Below are 16,078 nucleotides of genomic sequence, written 5' to 3' on the forward strand. Positions count from 1 at the left end.
TGTGGGTTGGGGTGTGTTTGTAAGCAGTCATATACCGCCACATAAACAAGGTTAAGATCGTTGCATTTCATGACAGCCACTATTTAATTAAGCATGGACGTACACCATTGGTTTATGAGCTAAACAGAGATCGTCTATTTAAACACAAACAACAACAACAACATCCAACAACGCTTCGCATAACTTCCCTAGATGACACATAACAACAAACAGTATATGCCTATAAGCTTAACCTGTATTTTGCATATAAGGATCGGGGAGTATACTGGCTGTTATTGTCGGTTTAACCATTAACGGGTGGATGTGGGGTGGGGTTTGGTGGGGGTGGTGAGAAAATACGGTTATACTTTGCGGAACAACGAGTTTGGTTTGTCTATAGAAAATAAATGTCATTTTTCGGGATTCTTAGCAAATCTACTAATTATTCCACAAAATGAGATTACAATCGATAAACCTACCCTATCAGTTGTTTTCTTTAACCAAATGGCAGTATCAAGCATCTTGGTACTGCTTAAAATTTTTGGAGAATTGCGGCAAGTTTTCAAATGTCATTTTCTCTGAACTTGTATATCCATGCATGTACAATATTTGGTGACGTGTTGTTTTGTATTTTGCGGGTTAATTATCATTAACCACTGGACGATTCTAACGGTCCTAATTGGATGTCAACATATGGTCACTCATATACCGTGCAATATTGAGCATGAATAGCTCATCATGCAAGACCTCCAAAATTTTATAAAGACAAAGTACTATTAAAAAGTTTTCATTCAGGCTTAACTAGTTTAGCTATTACCTACATTGAACTTATGAGATAGAATGACAAAGAACAAGTTATCAAGATCAAAGCAAAACAAAATTGAAATGAAATGAAAATTTTTGAAGGAATAATGCAGACGTTTATATCTTATCTTAATTACAGATGCACAAAAAACGTAGAAAGACGATGACTATTGAAAGAACGGGTAACCGGAGGTGAGCAATTTTTTTACTGTCTCTTTCCCTTTCGAAATGTTACCCTATACATACAAAAACAAATTGGTATTAATACACACACACACACACACGCATATATATATATATCAATGACGTATGTTGCATCTCCCTGTTTTCGCCCCTCTCTTAAAGTGTTTCCCCGGTAAAGATTAAACCGACTGGTATAAAAAGGATGAAAAAACAGTTGCCATAGATGGAATTGTTAATCAAGCAAGCGTGTCATGGTGAGCTGCAGACGACACCTCCATTCAGGCTGTTCGAAGCTTCCGTCATTTTAAGTATCGCCGCGCACCTGAACCACAACACGGATTTTACAATATTAACAGATTTGACCCAACGAATTTTTCGCGTGATCTAGATGACAGCTTAACGATCGTCCCCTAATCCATAATTCATTTCTGTTCCCCCTCTTATTTTTTGGAGGTATATATTTACGGGGCCATTTTGCAATAATGTTGTGCATTACGAGCCGCACGCCGGGTACAAACACAAATAATTTGGTGATTAGCATGGTTTTTTTGTTTGTGTGTCATTGTGGGTGGTAGGGAGGGGTTTAAAACAACATTTGTGGGCTATCGTACAAAGAATGGTACCAAATCAAGCCGTGTATATATAGAAACATATATCAAATGTCAAAATTTAACGCCTCACTTAAAACAACTTAGTCCTATTTTACTGCGTAAGCTATTTGGAAGAGGTGCGCGCACTTTTGTTCTTTCCTCTCTATCTGTCTGTCTCCCCCTCTCTCTATTTTGTGGAAAATTATTCATGACACCACTAAAGAATCTTTTACTGGACAATTTTAATTTATGAAATGGGATCAAATTAAAAGAATCATGATGCAGAGAACTTCAAGTTCAATCACGATAACAGCCTGAAAAAAAAATGCGCTTCATCTTCTAAGAATAACTTAAAGGACTAAATCCTCCAAATATAGGCCTACTTTCCTTTTCGGGTTCCTTAAACCAGTTGGTAGCAATTTGATATTTGAGAAGCAATACCGACAGAATGTAAACAAACTCGATAATGGATAGTTAAGGTTGTGGATTGAGGGATTAAAGATTGTTGTAATATTACCAACACACATTAATGAAACGTACGGCCAATCTTTTAAAGACTCAACTTGAGTGCAGTGGACATGATACAATTAGGGGGGGGGGGGGTGCGAAAGGGAAACGAACACTTTGCCCACGTAGTGGTTACCTTTTTACTGTATACCCAATGTGATTGGTTTTGCTTGTGGTGAAACAAATCCATCTAAAAATGTGATGAAATATTCGAATTCTGTTTGGTTTATATCAAAGAGATATCAAAATCACATATCATTTTGTCATTGTGAGATGCCATGGTGGTTAAAATTAATAGTCCTACATTCCTGTCGTTTGCGTTTCATATTTTCAAAGTGAAAGTAGCCAATATATTTCTTACTTTTTTTCTTATTTTTTATGACTGGAGCAAATTTTGGTATTTGGCTTATATGTAATGCGGTGACTGCAACATCTTTTCGACAACATTTGCAATGCTAACTCTTCTAAAGAATAAAAAAGAAGGGAAAATGCTGGGAATGAACGATCAAGATTTGAAACTGAACCTACATATGTATAGTGGTTTTGTAGTGTCTTGCTAGTGACTTAAACACAAGCATAGACACGTCATATCATATTATATGTATCATATTATGTGTATTGTGCTTGTGTATGAAGCAATTTATTAAAAATAACGACATTTATTTGTAAGAGCTGGTCATCATAAAAGAAAATAGGTCGATAAGTTATTTGTATAGACGAATGGTGATGGGTTGGATCCTCCCATTCATTGGATTAGGCGATGTTTTTTTTTAATATAATGGAATATTCTTGACTCGACTTAGAGACTCCAGCACAAATCTTTTAATTTTTATATTTGCTCTTGTATATGTGATTAATGTGATTAATACCACTATGCAAAGTGTCTGGGTGGCGTATTGTTAAGAACCGACTGAAATCTTTATTATGTGCTCATTAGTGATCACCTTAATGATAAATGTAGGAACGCATGATATAGATTGACTAATAATAACTTTATATTGAGTCAAACTCTGAAGGTTTGGTAAAACTATAATCAAACGGAAAGAAGAAGATACTATAATTAATGCAAGTGAACAGTGGTTCTATTTAACTTCATTTTCTAATGAAATATTCTAGCTTCATTTCTGATAATTTCATTTGTCTTTTAAATCTGCAGGCGCTTTCATAACTTAAGTTGTCGTTAACCCTTTAAAACTAAGTCCATTAATAATTTGTTTCTCTCCAAATAAGTTTACAAGAAACACGCTATAGCCTTTACACTCGTTGATATACAAGTATATGCCAGTTTAAAACTAGTTGACTAGGTTTTAAAGAGAGGGCGCACTATACGCTCATCAATCAGTTCGCGATATATACATATACATGCTATTCCGTCACCAGTCGGCGTTTACCTCAGCCCTGTTAACTGGTGACAAATTAGCGTTTTATACGGGGCAAATAAAAACAAATTGTCCTGCCGCTTGATCCCATGACTACCGAAGAGATTGACGCGTGTTTACACGGCCTGGCCGTGTCGCGATTCACCCAAACTATAAACAATTGCGGAAATAGCGCCAGAAAAACATCATTCATCTTTCATTTTATCGCCTGAAATGAACCTTAAATCACTGCTTGGTATTATTTTAACAACCCTCGGAAATTCAATGATGACATTATTACTACGTTAAAAGAAAGTCGCACACAGGCAGGGAGGAGGGTATTATAGGCTGTAAGTATATTGTGTCTACCGTAAGATTCCACGTTACTCAAACAAATAGATAAAATGAAAGATAGGCCTATACCCACGCCACGTAGAAGCAATCTACTGCCAGGACTTGTATACTTTTACGTGGAAACCTTTACCTGACAGATAATTAAATTGGCTGTCATAGATCAAAAAAACAATAATTTCTCTTTTCGTTTCATTTCGTTGTAAACACAATCCACTCTTCGTAGATCATATAAACGTATACATATAGGCTCAAATATGTATGCTATGTTAGGCTATCTGCACGTTATTTTCCTCGCTTGTGGATTTTACAAATAGGACTAGTCTTCTTTTTTTTCCATAGTGATATTTATTTCCTCGGCATGGGTTTGTCACTAGAGAGGACTGTTTAGGGTTCTCCACACACACGATCATTTCATAACCGTTCATAATCAACATTAACTAGTTAAGATTCAGGAAAAGTTTTACTTTTGTGTTCCTGTTTAATGCAAACACTCAAGAGTGGACATTTTGTGTAAGCCTCAAACAATTTTAAGGTATAAAAAGAAACATGACTTTTTTTTTTTTTTTAGAGAATGAACGAATTAGTTCTTGATTCTTTTGAAACTTTTAAACATGAAGAATAAGAGCGTTTCGTGTTAAATTACGATATGCAGTAACAACATGTATACTTATATTCTATAAACGAACAGTATACGGCTTTCCCCCATATAAGGTTACTTCCATTTATAGGATGAACCCTCCACCAACCATACACACCTTTTCAGCAGGAGTATGACGTATGGTGCACACAACGACACAAGAAAAGGCGCCAAAATCGATATTTCTCAATTGATCATGCATCTGCCTACAGAGAATTTTTTTCGTCCAATCAGAATGGAGATTTTGTAATTGTTTAAGAAAGGCAAAGGACCTTACGACAGGACGGGTCACACATGTTTGCCGCCAGCTGTGTGGTATTATTGTTTCGATTGCGTAGAATTACAAGCACAACGAAATAATATGACAAAAATTATTATTTCTTAATTTAGGTTGAACGTTAACCGTGAGCTGGATAGTAATGATGCACTTCATTGGATATTATTGGTAAACCATTAACGAGCCATTTATTGATGACGCCTTTATTTACGAATTTAATAAAAATTATGCATGGAAGCAGTCATTGACTTGACAGTTATTTGAAATTGCTACATTTTCAAAATTTTGTTCCATCATGAACAAAACAGAAAAAAATGTAAAATAGTCAATATTTGATTGAAAGTTTTTTATCATTTGACTTGAAGATATTACATACACGACCATCTGCAGTATCGAGGACGATATATATATATATATATATATATATATATATATATATATATATATACATATACATATATATATATATATATATATATATATATATATATATATATATATATATATATATATATATATAAACATACACCCGTTATAACAAGACGCCAGAAATCTAAAAATTATGGAGCATCAATGATTTAACTAGTTCTTCGCCGTTTCCCTTAAAAGCCAAAATTTAAATAATCCATTCCAAAATCGTTGAATTTTCTGTCCTATTTATTCAGACAAAAATGCTGATTTTATTTGAAATGTAGTGGAAAAAATACAAGAACAGAGATAACTTTCTGTCTCCTTGAACAAATGTGAGAGAAATAATTCTATTTCCAGTGATTTAAATCGAAATTAATACGCAGGCGGATGGTTTAAGAGTTTTTTCTCTTTCTGGCTGTTGCCACGACACGCATTTTGTTGAAGAGTTGCAACAGAGAACGGTTGTGGAATCGATTTACTAAGGCAATACTTACTAAAAAATTTGATGACACCTGGCCAGGTGGGACTATATGTAACGTTCCGTTTTAGATTTTTAAAAAACATACAATGTGGAGTAATTAGACAATTTGAGACACGATAGACTTCAATCGTTTAAAAGGGTAAGGATTTCTTCCTTCTTTATTTTTTTTTCTTTTCTTTTCTTTTTTCCTCTCTTACCTAAAACGGAAAGAGTATTACAAAGAAAACAAATAGGAGAAGAAGATGAAGAAGAAGAAGAAGAGAAAAGAATAAAAAAAAAACAAGAACAAATTGAAGAGAAAAAGGTTAAATTGAAGGGCATATATGCTATAGCAGACTAAACAACTGTGAAATCTCCGTATATAATTTAATAATGTGCTTTAACATTGCATAAATGGTGCTCTTGTGTCAAACTATTGGAATCGATAACCACTAATAATTGTACGGGTGCTGAGAAGGTATATACGCGGGGTATATGATTCGGTATTGCGTTTCCGTGGTTATTTGAGAGTACTGCTGCGTAAGACAAGAACAGTTTGATATACTCGTTATTTATAGATGATTCATAATTCTTAGAGTAATTATTAATTAAATGAATTCTAAAAATGTCATGTATAAAGTGCTAGTTTTGATATACGGAGGCTCTTAAGAGACAATTTGACAGAGGAGGTAGATTTGCAGAATAATTCCGGTTACAGGTCTAAACTTGAGTGATAGTTGCATGGTTAATGCATGGGGAACAGGGGTATCGGACACGCATAGATGGGCATATTATAAACTATAATAAAAATAGAAACAAATTGCATGGAAAGGAGGGAATGGAGATAGTGAAGGAACAAGATTTACCTCACTCAGTATCATCACCAAACATTGTGATAATGTCTCACAAACATCACATTCTTTCAGTGACGTCGCTGGGTAGGCTACGATATACCAAGGATTCGGATGCCTGGGCAAGCAGATTCTGGGCTGTGGTCTCCTGTTATGGAGATATATGGGCAATGTTGAAGGGGGGGGGGGGTTGGGGAGGGAGGGAGTTAGGGTTAAAATTGTTTAGACTACTACTTTCGGTATGAAAAAATAAAATATTAGTCCAATGAAACGTTTTCCTGAATACACCAAATTCCCCCCTCCCCATCTCTGAACGGTTAGGGGTTGGGCGAGTATCGGGTAATAGTCAAAGGTTACATGCTTTAAAATAAATTGTAACATGTAACATGTATTTCTAAAACCCAGACCAGACTCCAACCTCGTATAAGAATTTAACCTCAAATCATTAACTTTGCGTTGATACTATATTCGATATAAATCTTCCATGAATCGAAGTCACTAGCATGGAAACGGCATTCATTTTTTTTTTTTCAAGCTGGATAATGGGGTCAAGATATCGTAAACAGCACTGTCTATGTGTAGTGCTTGAGTGATGGTATAGCATTGGCATATTGGCCATTGTTGTAAATCATATTTATTGACCAACTGCTGTAAGGGAGATCTGTTTCATGTACGATATTATTTGGTTTTCTCCCCCACCTCCCCCCTCCCCCACCTCCCCCTCCCCCACCCCTCTCTATCTCTATCTCTATCTTGAAAAAGAGAGAGAGACTGAGAAACAAGTAGGAGTTCATGGTCAAGTTTCATTTCAAGTAATGAAGAGAAGTAAAAGTTTTTGAAATTTTCCAAAAGATGTCTAAAAACTTGAACAATTCCTTCCTGATTACTCAATAAGTTTTGTTTAACACAAGAGGCTATCAGTGTAGTAACCACTCACTCCAAATGGCTTCATTGACTTGTAATTAGTGGCAATTAAAAACAATAACCACTTCCGCGAAAGGTATATTATATGCAAAATATAGGGTCAACATTGACAATACAATTTATGTTGCATTAAGTGCATGCAAGAGAGGACATTTCATTACGTCACAATTTCACTGATATGAGTCCTCACGTGTCCACTGAAAACTACCATATTATATAGGCCCCTATACTTTAATGCAAACACACTCACACAGACAAACTAACACACTCACACAGACAAACTATCAACCTCAAAATACATATCCGCTTTACCCACTAAAACATATATTTCACGGTCGACATTCTTCCTCAAAAATAAAAGGCGATATTTATGGCGAGCCAATCATGCAAAGCAACTCCGACTGTAACAACAAGACCGTAAACTGTAGCCCTTTTTTTCAGACCATTACATATTTAAATATGACATTAACCAAGTTGAGCTGATCAACGCGTATCGCCGCCATGTTCGACGCTGGATATATTTTTTGTCTGTAAGCGAAACATGGCAGAGGGGGGAGAGAGATTGTTCAACCTATCGTGTTGTTCCACCTGTTCGTTACGATCAATTTGAGAGCAGTCAAACTCTCCGTTCTTTCAATTAGTTCGCCTTAATTCCGCCATTTGCGCAGCTCTTTTACCACTCAATTCAATAAAACCCGAATGAATTACGCGGTTTCAGAAGAAGGAAAAAGAGAATAATATTTCGCAAAAGAGGAAATTATCGAGAAAACTGATATAATGGTTGCTAAAATTACCTTAAAGCACAAGAAATACTACCGTCTATGGGTAAAATTTAGACTTGTCAGAAGAAATGACAGTTGCTAGCAATTTTGTCGAACGATGTTTATATATACCCTATACTGAATCAGGAAGAGGATGGCTGTGGGTTCTTCAGAGCCTTGCGTAAAAGAATTCGTGAAGACGAGGTCTCTGTGTTACTATATTACATAAAAGGTGATGAATATTCTAATATCAAACGAAAGCAATCACTAACCAAGCAAAAAGAGGGGTCGGGGGGGGGGGGACTAGTTTTGAAGATGAAGGATTTATATCATCAAAACTGGTGACTGGTCGGTATATTCTTTTCTGGTTGATGGACATAAATTTAGCAAAAGGAAAGATGGGGTTGGGGGGGGGGGAATTAGAGAAAAGTGATAAGATATGGTACGCTATATGTGTATAAAAATATTTAAACTATACAATATTAAAGTAAGAACAGAACTTTAACCAAACACATTTGGTTAATTAATTGTTTTTTAAAACTACATACTTACACCAGTACTGTCGTGAATGCAACAATGTATTACCAAGCGTTGTGTCTGCTCATACGGTAGTGTGTGTCTGTGTTTCGTATTAAATTAAAAGAAGTTTGTATTTTAAGGTTAATAATAAGCTCCCTTTCCAAGTCTCTGAAATAATCTCTTATTACATTACACATCTAGACTTCAAACCGAAGACACATTTGTGTAATATTTACGGTTTTTCGATCATTAATTACTTCTTCATGTTCGTTTCCTTTTGGGTATTTTTTTTAAAACATTTTAACTGAAAATATACAGTAGAAAGGTAAAAACAAGTGTTCCAACCCCTTTAAATTTATAGAAGTAAATGTTAAATGTTAATCTTCAATGATGTGAAGTGATGTTAAAGTCTCGGGGGAGGGGGCGGGGGGGGGTGAACGGAGATTTTATCAAAATATGGTGGCCTGGTTGCATTAATTAAAGCATTTGGGTAAACTCGATGAGAATAATTTACATGACAGAAGAAATTGGTTTTGTTTTGTTTTACATTACCGTTATTGGTCGTAGTTAAGTCATCGTGAAGTCATAATGTTTCCTTGGAATCCAATCGCGATTTTGGTTAAAGGTCGTCTCGTCCTGTAATGTCTCCACGCTGCTTACATATGGTGAAATGTATAAGTTGGCTATTGACTGTGTTAACAAATATAAGTGAGGTAAACCTCCATTCTGCACCCGGACATAACCATGTTGGTTTTACAACTAAATTTAAGGCATATCTTATGGTAACTATACACCTAATTAAAGTCTTTGTTATTCCCTCTCTCTCTCTTCCTATGCCGGTACCGTTAACATTTAATTTGAAATTTTAATTTTTTTAAATTAATTCTTATCCATTATTTTTTTTTTTTGCTTTCCCAATGTTCGTTTTTGCTAGCTGCGATGGACATCTTAATGTTTTTCCCCCATGGGGTTCTGTATCAATACAAGTATATATATATATATATATATATATATATATATATATATATATATATATATATATATATATATATATATATATATGTGTGTGTGTGTGTGTGTGTATAGACTTATTAATATTAATATATATATATAATATTTGTTTTGGACAACATTCCAACTGCTGTAAGGTTGCATCCTGATATCAGTTACGGTACGGTAAGTAGTTTTACTGGGTCTGCCAGAAATCCCTGCATGTCCACTGTATTATAGGACAATTATTATTCAACTTATTCCCGCGTTAGTTTGACTGTATAGTTTGAAAACATTTGTTTCTTACTTTCTTTCTTTCAATAATGCGTGCCTTGAATTGGGTTACATGAGACTATGAGACGATTTGAAATATATTGCTCATTAATAAAACAGTTTCCAAAACTACCCAATAAACCATAGAACACATTTTGAATGTCTAAACTTATACATGAAATCTACCATCGACCTAAACAGCTGTTTTGCAGATGGTCATCTTTCGATTTATGTAAATTAAAACATTTTCTTAGTTTTTCTTCCAAAAGATATCGTCTGCATCAGACCAAGAAAATGAATTCAAATCGTTTAGAGAAAACAAAGTGTGGTGCCTTGCCTTTGAAGAAAATGTTTTATTCGTATTTAAATTACTTTTATGAATCAAAACTGACATTCTCAATTTAAGTCTAGCAATATTCCTGCTTTTATTTACGGCGTCATCATCACGTGACTGTGGTAAGAAACTATTGGATAAAGTTTCTAGCGTATATATATATATGTATATATATATATATATATAAATATATATATATATATATATATATATATATATATATATATATATATATATATATATGTGTGTGTGTGTGTGTGTGTGTATATATATATATATGTATATATATATATTGATTTAGACTACATATCATTCCTTACGAGCAATATACAGTCACGTACCGGTCGGTTCGATATTGATGTGGAAAATGGCATCGGTTATTACTTCGCAATATTATTTGCATAAATAATTTAAAGGGTAGATTTTCAAAATGTGTTTAATAAAGAACACACAAACGAAATTCTTCAATTATTAGCACCATTTACATTTCTCACTTTCCGTAAATGGTAAGAGGCAAACCAAATAGTCTTTGAATCACTCGTTTAAGCCAATATGAAAAACTTATTACCTTTAAAGGGATAGCTTGGTAGCATAAAAGAGTCGTTTGAAATATCAATATCTACTGACTGCTTCATCAATATATAGATGAAAAAAATCCAGTCGTCAAATCCTTTGTTACGACGATTTCTCTTGGCTTCAATTCTTATTTTTGCGATCGTATCTTGCAGCAGCATATAGTAGACTGTTAATGATTTCATCACGGCAGATTTAAAAGTTACATAAAAAAGAAAAAAGAAATTATTATAGGCTAGACATACGGTTATAAGTACAATATTTCCAGTTAATTTTCAAACAGGAATTTAACTTTACATTTTGTATTTCTTTTTAAAATATTGTTCATGTTGCGCAATTGTTCATATTCTCTAAACGTTGACAGGTATTCTCTTCATGTTTTTTGTTGACCCTGTGTACTGAACTTACTCGGATCAACAAAGTTCAGGTAAAGATTTCCTTGAAAGGCAAACTTCTTTTTTCCGTATATAAACGCAGTGTCATAATCAGACACCCCTTCGAGGGGCGGGGGGGGATATATATATATATATATATATATATATATATATATATATATATATATATAAATGAAAACGTAATGAGAAGGAAAATCCAGAACAGTGAAAAAAACTTCCCGCCTCCACCGGGACTCGAACCCGGGCCTCCCGCTTTGTACGCGGACACCCTAACCAACTAGGCCATGGACGCTGACTGTATGTCCAGAGGTTCGAAACCGGTAAGGAAGGTCGTAATTTTACTGTAGGCGCCTGACACCTGCATCGAACAATACCAGTTCCGTCCCTGGTGACATATTTTGCCTTACTCTAGAGATCAAACATGATGCTAACCAACTCGAAAATCATTTGTGATTCCTAAAGCCGGATCTCGAAAGAGATACCTTGAACAGACTTTATGTTAATGGAATATATGCTTAGACATCAATATACCTATATGTACATGAATATATGTGCATACAGGCATCCACATAAACATGCACGTATGTGCATATAGCTTATTAGGTCATCAAGTATACCTTTATGTGCGTAAATATGTGTGCATATCCATATAGGCATCAAAATCACTTTATGTGTATGAATATAATGTGCATGCATTTGTACATGAAAATATGTACAAATATGAACATAGTAACCAATGAAGCTATATGTGCATACATACATATATAGTCCCCGATAGAAATATGTGTGTATGTTTATACAGTCATCAATACACCTTTTTATAAAATGAATATATATGTATGAACATAGTATACCAATGAAGCTATATGTGCATACATACATATATAGTCCCCGATAGAAATATATGTGTATGTATTTACAGTCATAAATACACCTTTTTACAAAATGAATATATGTGTACGAACCCAACTATATGTGTATGTACCCAAATGAAGCTATATGTGCATACATACTGTCCCCAATATACCTATATATGTGCACGCGTGTACAATGATTTAAAAAAATCATTTGACATCCTCCACACAAAAACGAAACAAGAATACAGCATTTATACCTCAAAATAATATTTCATAGTCTTTGTTTTTGTTTTATTTAAAATAAGTTCATGAGACATTTCTGTTTAAAGAGACATTTGTTTTATAGTCTACTGTGTTGATTTCTCTACACAAAACCTGCGAAACGTACTGTACTGAAAAATAACTCTCCGCAATATGTATACGTGTGCTTTGCGCGTGCGTTCGATACCGGTATACTATGTCGATAATTTGTACAATCCAAATTAAGGACCATTTGTTCATTCCCACTAAAGGTCACGTTTTCGTCTACTGTAGATTATGATTTATAAACGATGTTTATCCAGACAGGTTATAGGCTCATGTCTCATATGTTCTTATACGATGTACGTATGTATATCTTACAGATATTGTAATATCTAATATTAACAGCAAAAAGTCGGTTAGGATTGTCTGCCGTTCAAATGACTGTTCATATATATTCTGCATGGGTTACTAATTGGGGTTTTATTGACCTATTTTGGGGGTTTCAACAGGTTACCACCACTTTAAATGAAGGGACTAAATTGGTGAGTTCTCCATACCTCGCTTCCGATTGTTCTTCCTTCCTGTGCGCAATTCTCGATAATAGCCTTCTCTCAAAATTGCCTACCAATTGATTCTGGTTACCACGAAGTGATCTTGAAATCAAACAGGCCGCTTCAAAAAACCAATATCCGTCTCAGTAAACGTGGCTCTCTTTAGCTTCTTCAGTCCCAACCGGAAACCTTCTCGCTTACGTCTGCGGGCGATTTTGGGCTCATTTCGTCTTATTTTGACGGAAAATGAGCCAACAATTGGCTTGTTATTTAAGGGGACATATAATACTCCCGCCACATTTTGAAGGAAGTTCTTACGAACAATTTTCTGCGGTTGTTGAGAGGTAATTACTGATAATTCTTCCTCGCCTCGTCGCCTTACCAAAGAGGAACCTAGCAAGATTAAATCCGAGGGAGTCTTTTAATAAAACGTCGACTTCATTTTCAGATCTGAGCGTTAAAATCGCGATAGACTAGTTTTCATTTTGGAGAAGTTAATGTGATCTAAATTGACAATTTAACAAAATTTGGAATGCATTTTCTTTCAGTTAATCTGACTATGTGAGTTGGTTTGCTGATGAAGATTACATTGCTGCTGTCGAAGAGAGTAATAAAATGGTTCTGACTATCTACCTAAGATGAGCTATATATCTTGTTATCCAATCAAAGAGATTTGCCATCTCTATACTCATGAATATTCATTTGGTTAACCTCGTGGATATTTTAACATATATATATATGTATATGTTTGTGTGTGTGTGTACATATATTACGTTTTCAATTATATATATATATATATATATATATATATATATATATATATATATATATATATATGTATATATATATATATATATATATACATATATATAAATATATATATATATAATGTTGTGTGAAACTAATACAGAAATGGGACATGCACAGTGTAAACTAATGGCTTGAATAAATTGAAACTAGTCGATATTATTATTTATTGTTATTGTTGTTGTTATTTTTATTTTTTTTAGGGCGGCGTTTTATTTGTTGTTGTTGTATATTTTGTAACGTATCTGTTTAAGCTTGCTTATTTTGATTGACCCGACTGGTTGGCTTTTTCCTTGTTAAGCGCTTTTGAATGTTTTGTACAAAATTAGCGCTATATAAATGCATATATTATTAATATTATATTCGCTTCTCGGCCTTTAGGCTAAGATCATGTGTAGTATCTGTTCCATTTCTAGGGGGATGGTTATGCACACCTGACGATGATCACACAGTCACAGTCCCGATGCAAGGGGACTGTGGATGAGAGCGGATCAGTCGTTCGGTAGTTTGGTTTTCGTGCCCAGGTTCTCTCCTGGGCGACTTTTTCTTAAAACGTATATTTCTGCCAAAACGCGTCTCATTTCAACCAAATGTATACATATATAGTTTTCACGTATATTTCCTTGACATAACTGTTTTGAATTTTTACTCCTTTTACCTTTAATTTTATCTATTTCATAACCGGCCTCATATAATTTATAACATCACTCAATATTTCATCATTCATTCATTCATTCATAAACAAAGTATTTGATATAAAACCACAAGCCTAGTTAGGATATTAATTTATTTGCCAGTGAAAAGTAGACCGAGATGGTATTGACTTTACAAGAATCATATTAGATCTTAATGATTTTTATGAATACTCAATAAAGGGTTTAATTATGGTTTCCTTTCTTGGTATATGATTCCTCTAAGCTCTTCTAGATAATTAAAAAAGAAAGCGAACCCTTCCAGAACGCCAGGGCTAGGATTCACATACTTCAGATTGATTAAAAAAAAAACGAAAATTTTTAGTTACTTAGAATCGTTATTCAGAGTTATTCAAAGTCACACGCCCCTCTCCTCTACAAAGAATATTCAAAATCAAACACAATAGCAAGAGATTTTAATTCAGCCTATCGATCCATTTAGCCTATATTTTTGGAAAAAGAATAAATCAAGTAAAATGCCAAATTGTTTATCATTTGTTGAAAAATCGATGTTTTGATTTTCATGCCAATAGGTTTTCCCAAACTCATTTGATTGTCTTGTTTTGAAGGAAACGTATTTTATTGGTAGGGAAATTATCTATAGATCAATTTTTGTTTTGTTTTTTTTTTGTGAATTTCTTTAAGAATAGAGAGTCCCATTTCTCATAGAGAGAGAAATTATATAACATATTGTTGCATACAATGACTGGTTGTTGAGACTATTCAATCAATAGTTTTCCTTACAATTAATTCTGACCACGATCAAAGTATCCTGTATAATCCTATAAAATAACTAATATAAGTATCATCTTATATAATAACTAATATGAAAATTGTTGTTAGTTCTAAGTATAGGTCTACAGTATAAGTATACAAGACTGTTGTATAAGCGAAAAGGGACTATGAGAGGGGATCAGATGAAGGAGGGAGTGGGGGGGAGAGATGATTAAACAGTCACAACTGGACCGGGTTCAAAGCTGGAAAAGCAGGACCCTCCACCTCCCCCCCCCACCCCAGCATCTGGAAAAGAGTAATAAATATGACATTCTTTCTCCCTTTAGTAATTTATATAACACAACGATTTCCATCAGTTAGATCGCTCTACTCTGTTTCCGTTCTGACGGTAGTCCACAAGGTGTAGGGAAGGTTGTGGGGGGTGCTGCGAAGGATAAAATTCCATTCCGATTATACCGAAATTGAGTTGATTGTATATTAGATTACATAGACTCTCCGCCCCCCCCCCCCCCCGACATATTAATCCACTAATACATTAATAATATTAATAGGATTGAGAAAATCTGTTAGGTAAATCGTTGGCTGAGTGAAATAAATATTACACCACGTGTATGTATAGGCTTATGAAACGTCATCGTATCGAGAAATTATGACAAAGGACGATGGAGGCTGGGATTGCGGGATGGGAGGGGAGGGTGGGAGGGTGGGAAGGTGGGAGGGTGGGAGGGTGGGAGGGAGGGAGGGAGGGTGGGAGGGAGGGAGGAGGATTCGTAAGCGATTGTCATTGAAGGGTGCATGATGTAATGAGGTCTACTCTTCCTGCCCTCTGAACTCATCAGTATACGTCACACCCAGTGAGCTGCCTCTGTGTATGTTTGTCTCTCTGGCATGCATCATCCTGGTTGCGATCATACTTCATTGCTAGTGTCTTCACAACTGCATCCTACTCCATACCCTCACCCATACTACTTCATCTCGTCTTTATAACCTACCCCCAGAACTTCTCCATTCCC

General features: G+C 34.8%; 1 protein-coding gene, 1 non-coding gene and 1 pseudogene across 4 annotated transcripts in view; 2 read left to right on the top strand and 1 right to left on the bottom strand.

The window, feature by feature from the left end:
• LOC139967669 (CCA tRNA nucleotidyltransferase 1, mitochondrial-like) overlaps positions 1-16,078 on the top strand; it is a 74,320-nt gene that overhangs the window by 51,363 nt on the left and 6,879 nt on the right. Inside the window, exons 8-9 of one of the 3 annotated variants that reach the window (XM_071971656.1) lie at positions 923-975; positions 5,792-5,936. The exons of 1 other annotated variant lie outside the window; for it this stretch is intronic. In XM_071971656.1, coding sequence (XP_071827757.1) covers positions 923-975; positions 5,792-5,921 — 183 coding nt within the window. In that variant the 3' untranslated portion in view covers positions 5,922-5,936. Of the gene's footprint in view, positions 1-922; positions 976-5,791; positions 5,937-16,078 lie in introns of those variants that run through there. One more of the 3 variants, XM_071971658.1, reaches the window with a different exon arrangement.
• Positions 11,400-11,472, bottom strand: Trnac-aca (transfer RNA cysteine (anticodon ACA)). The gene has a single exon. It is a non-coding gene; the product is annotated as a tRNA-Cys (tRNA).
• Positions 14,001-14,077, top strand: LOC139968273 (U2 spliceosomal RNA; annotated as a pseudogene).

The sequence above is a fragment of the Apostichopus japonicus genome, chromosome 5 (genome assembly GCF_037975245.1).
Source record: "Apostichopus japonicus isolate 1M-3 chromosome 5, ASM3797524v1, whole genome shotgun sequence".
NCBI lineage: Eukaryota > Metazoa > Echinodermata > Holothuroidea > Aspidochirotida > Stichopodidae > Apostichopus > Apostichopus japonicus.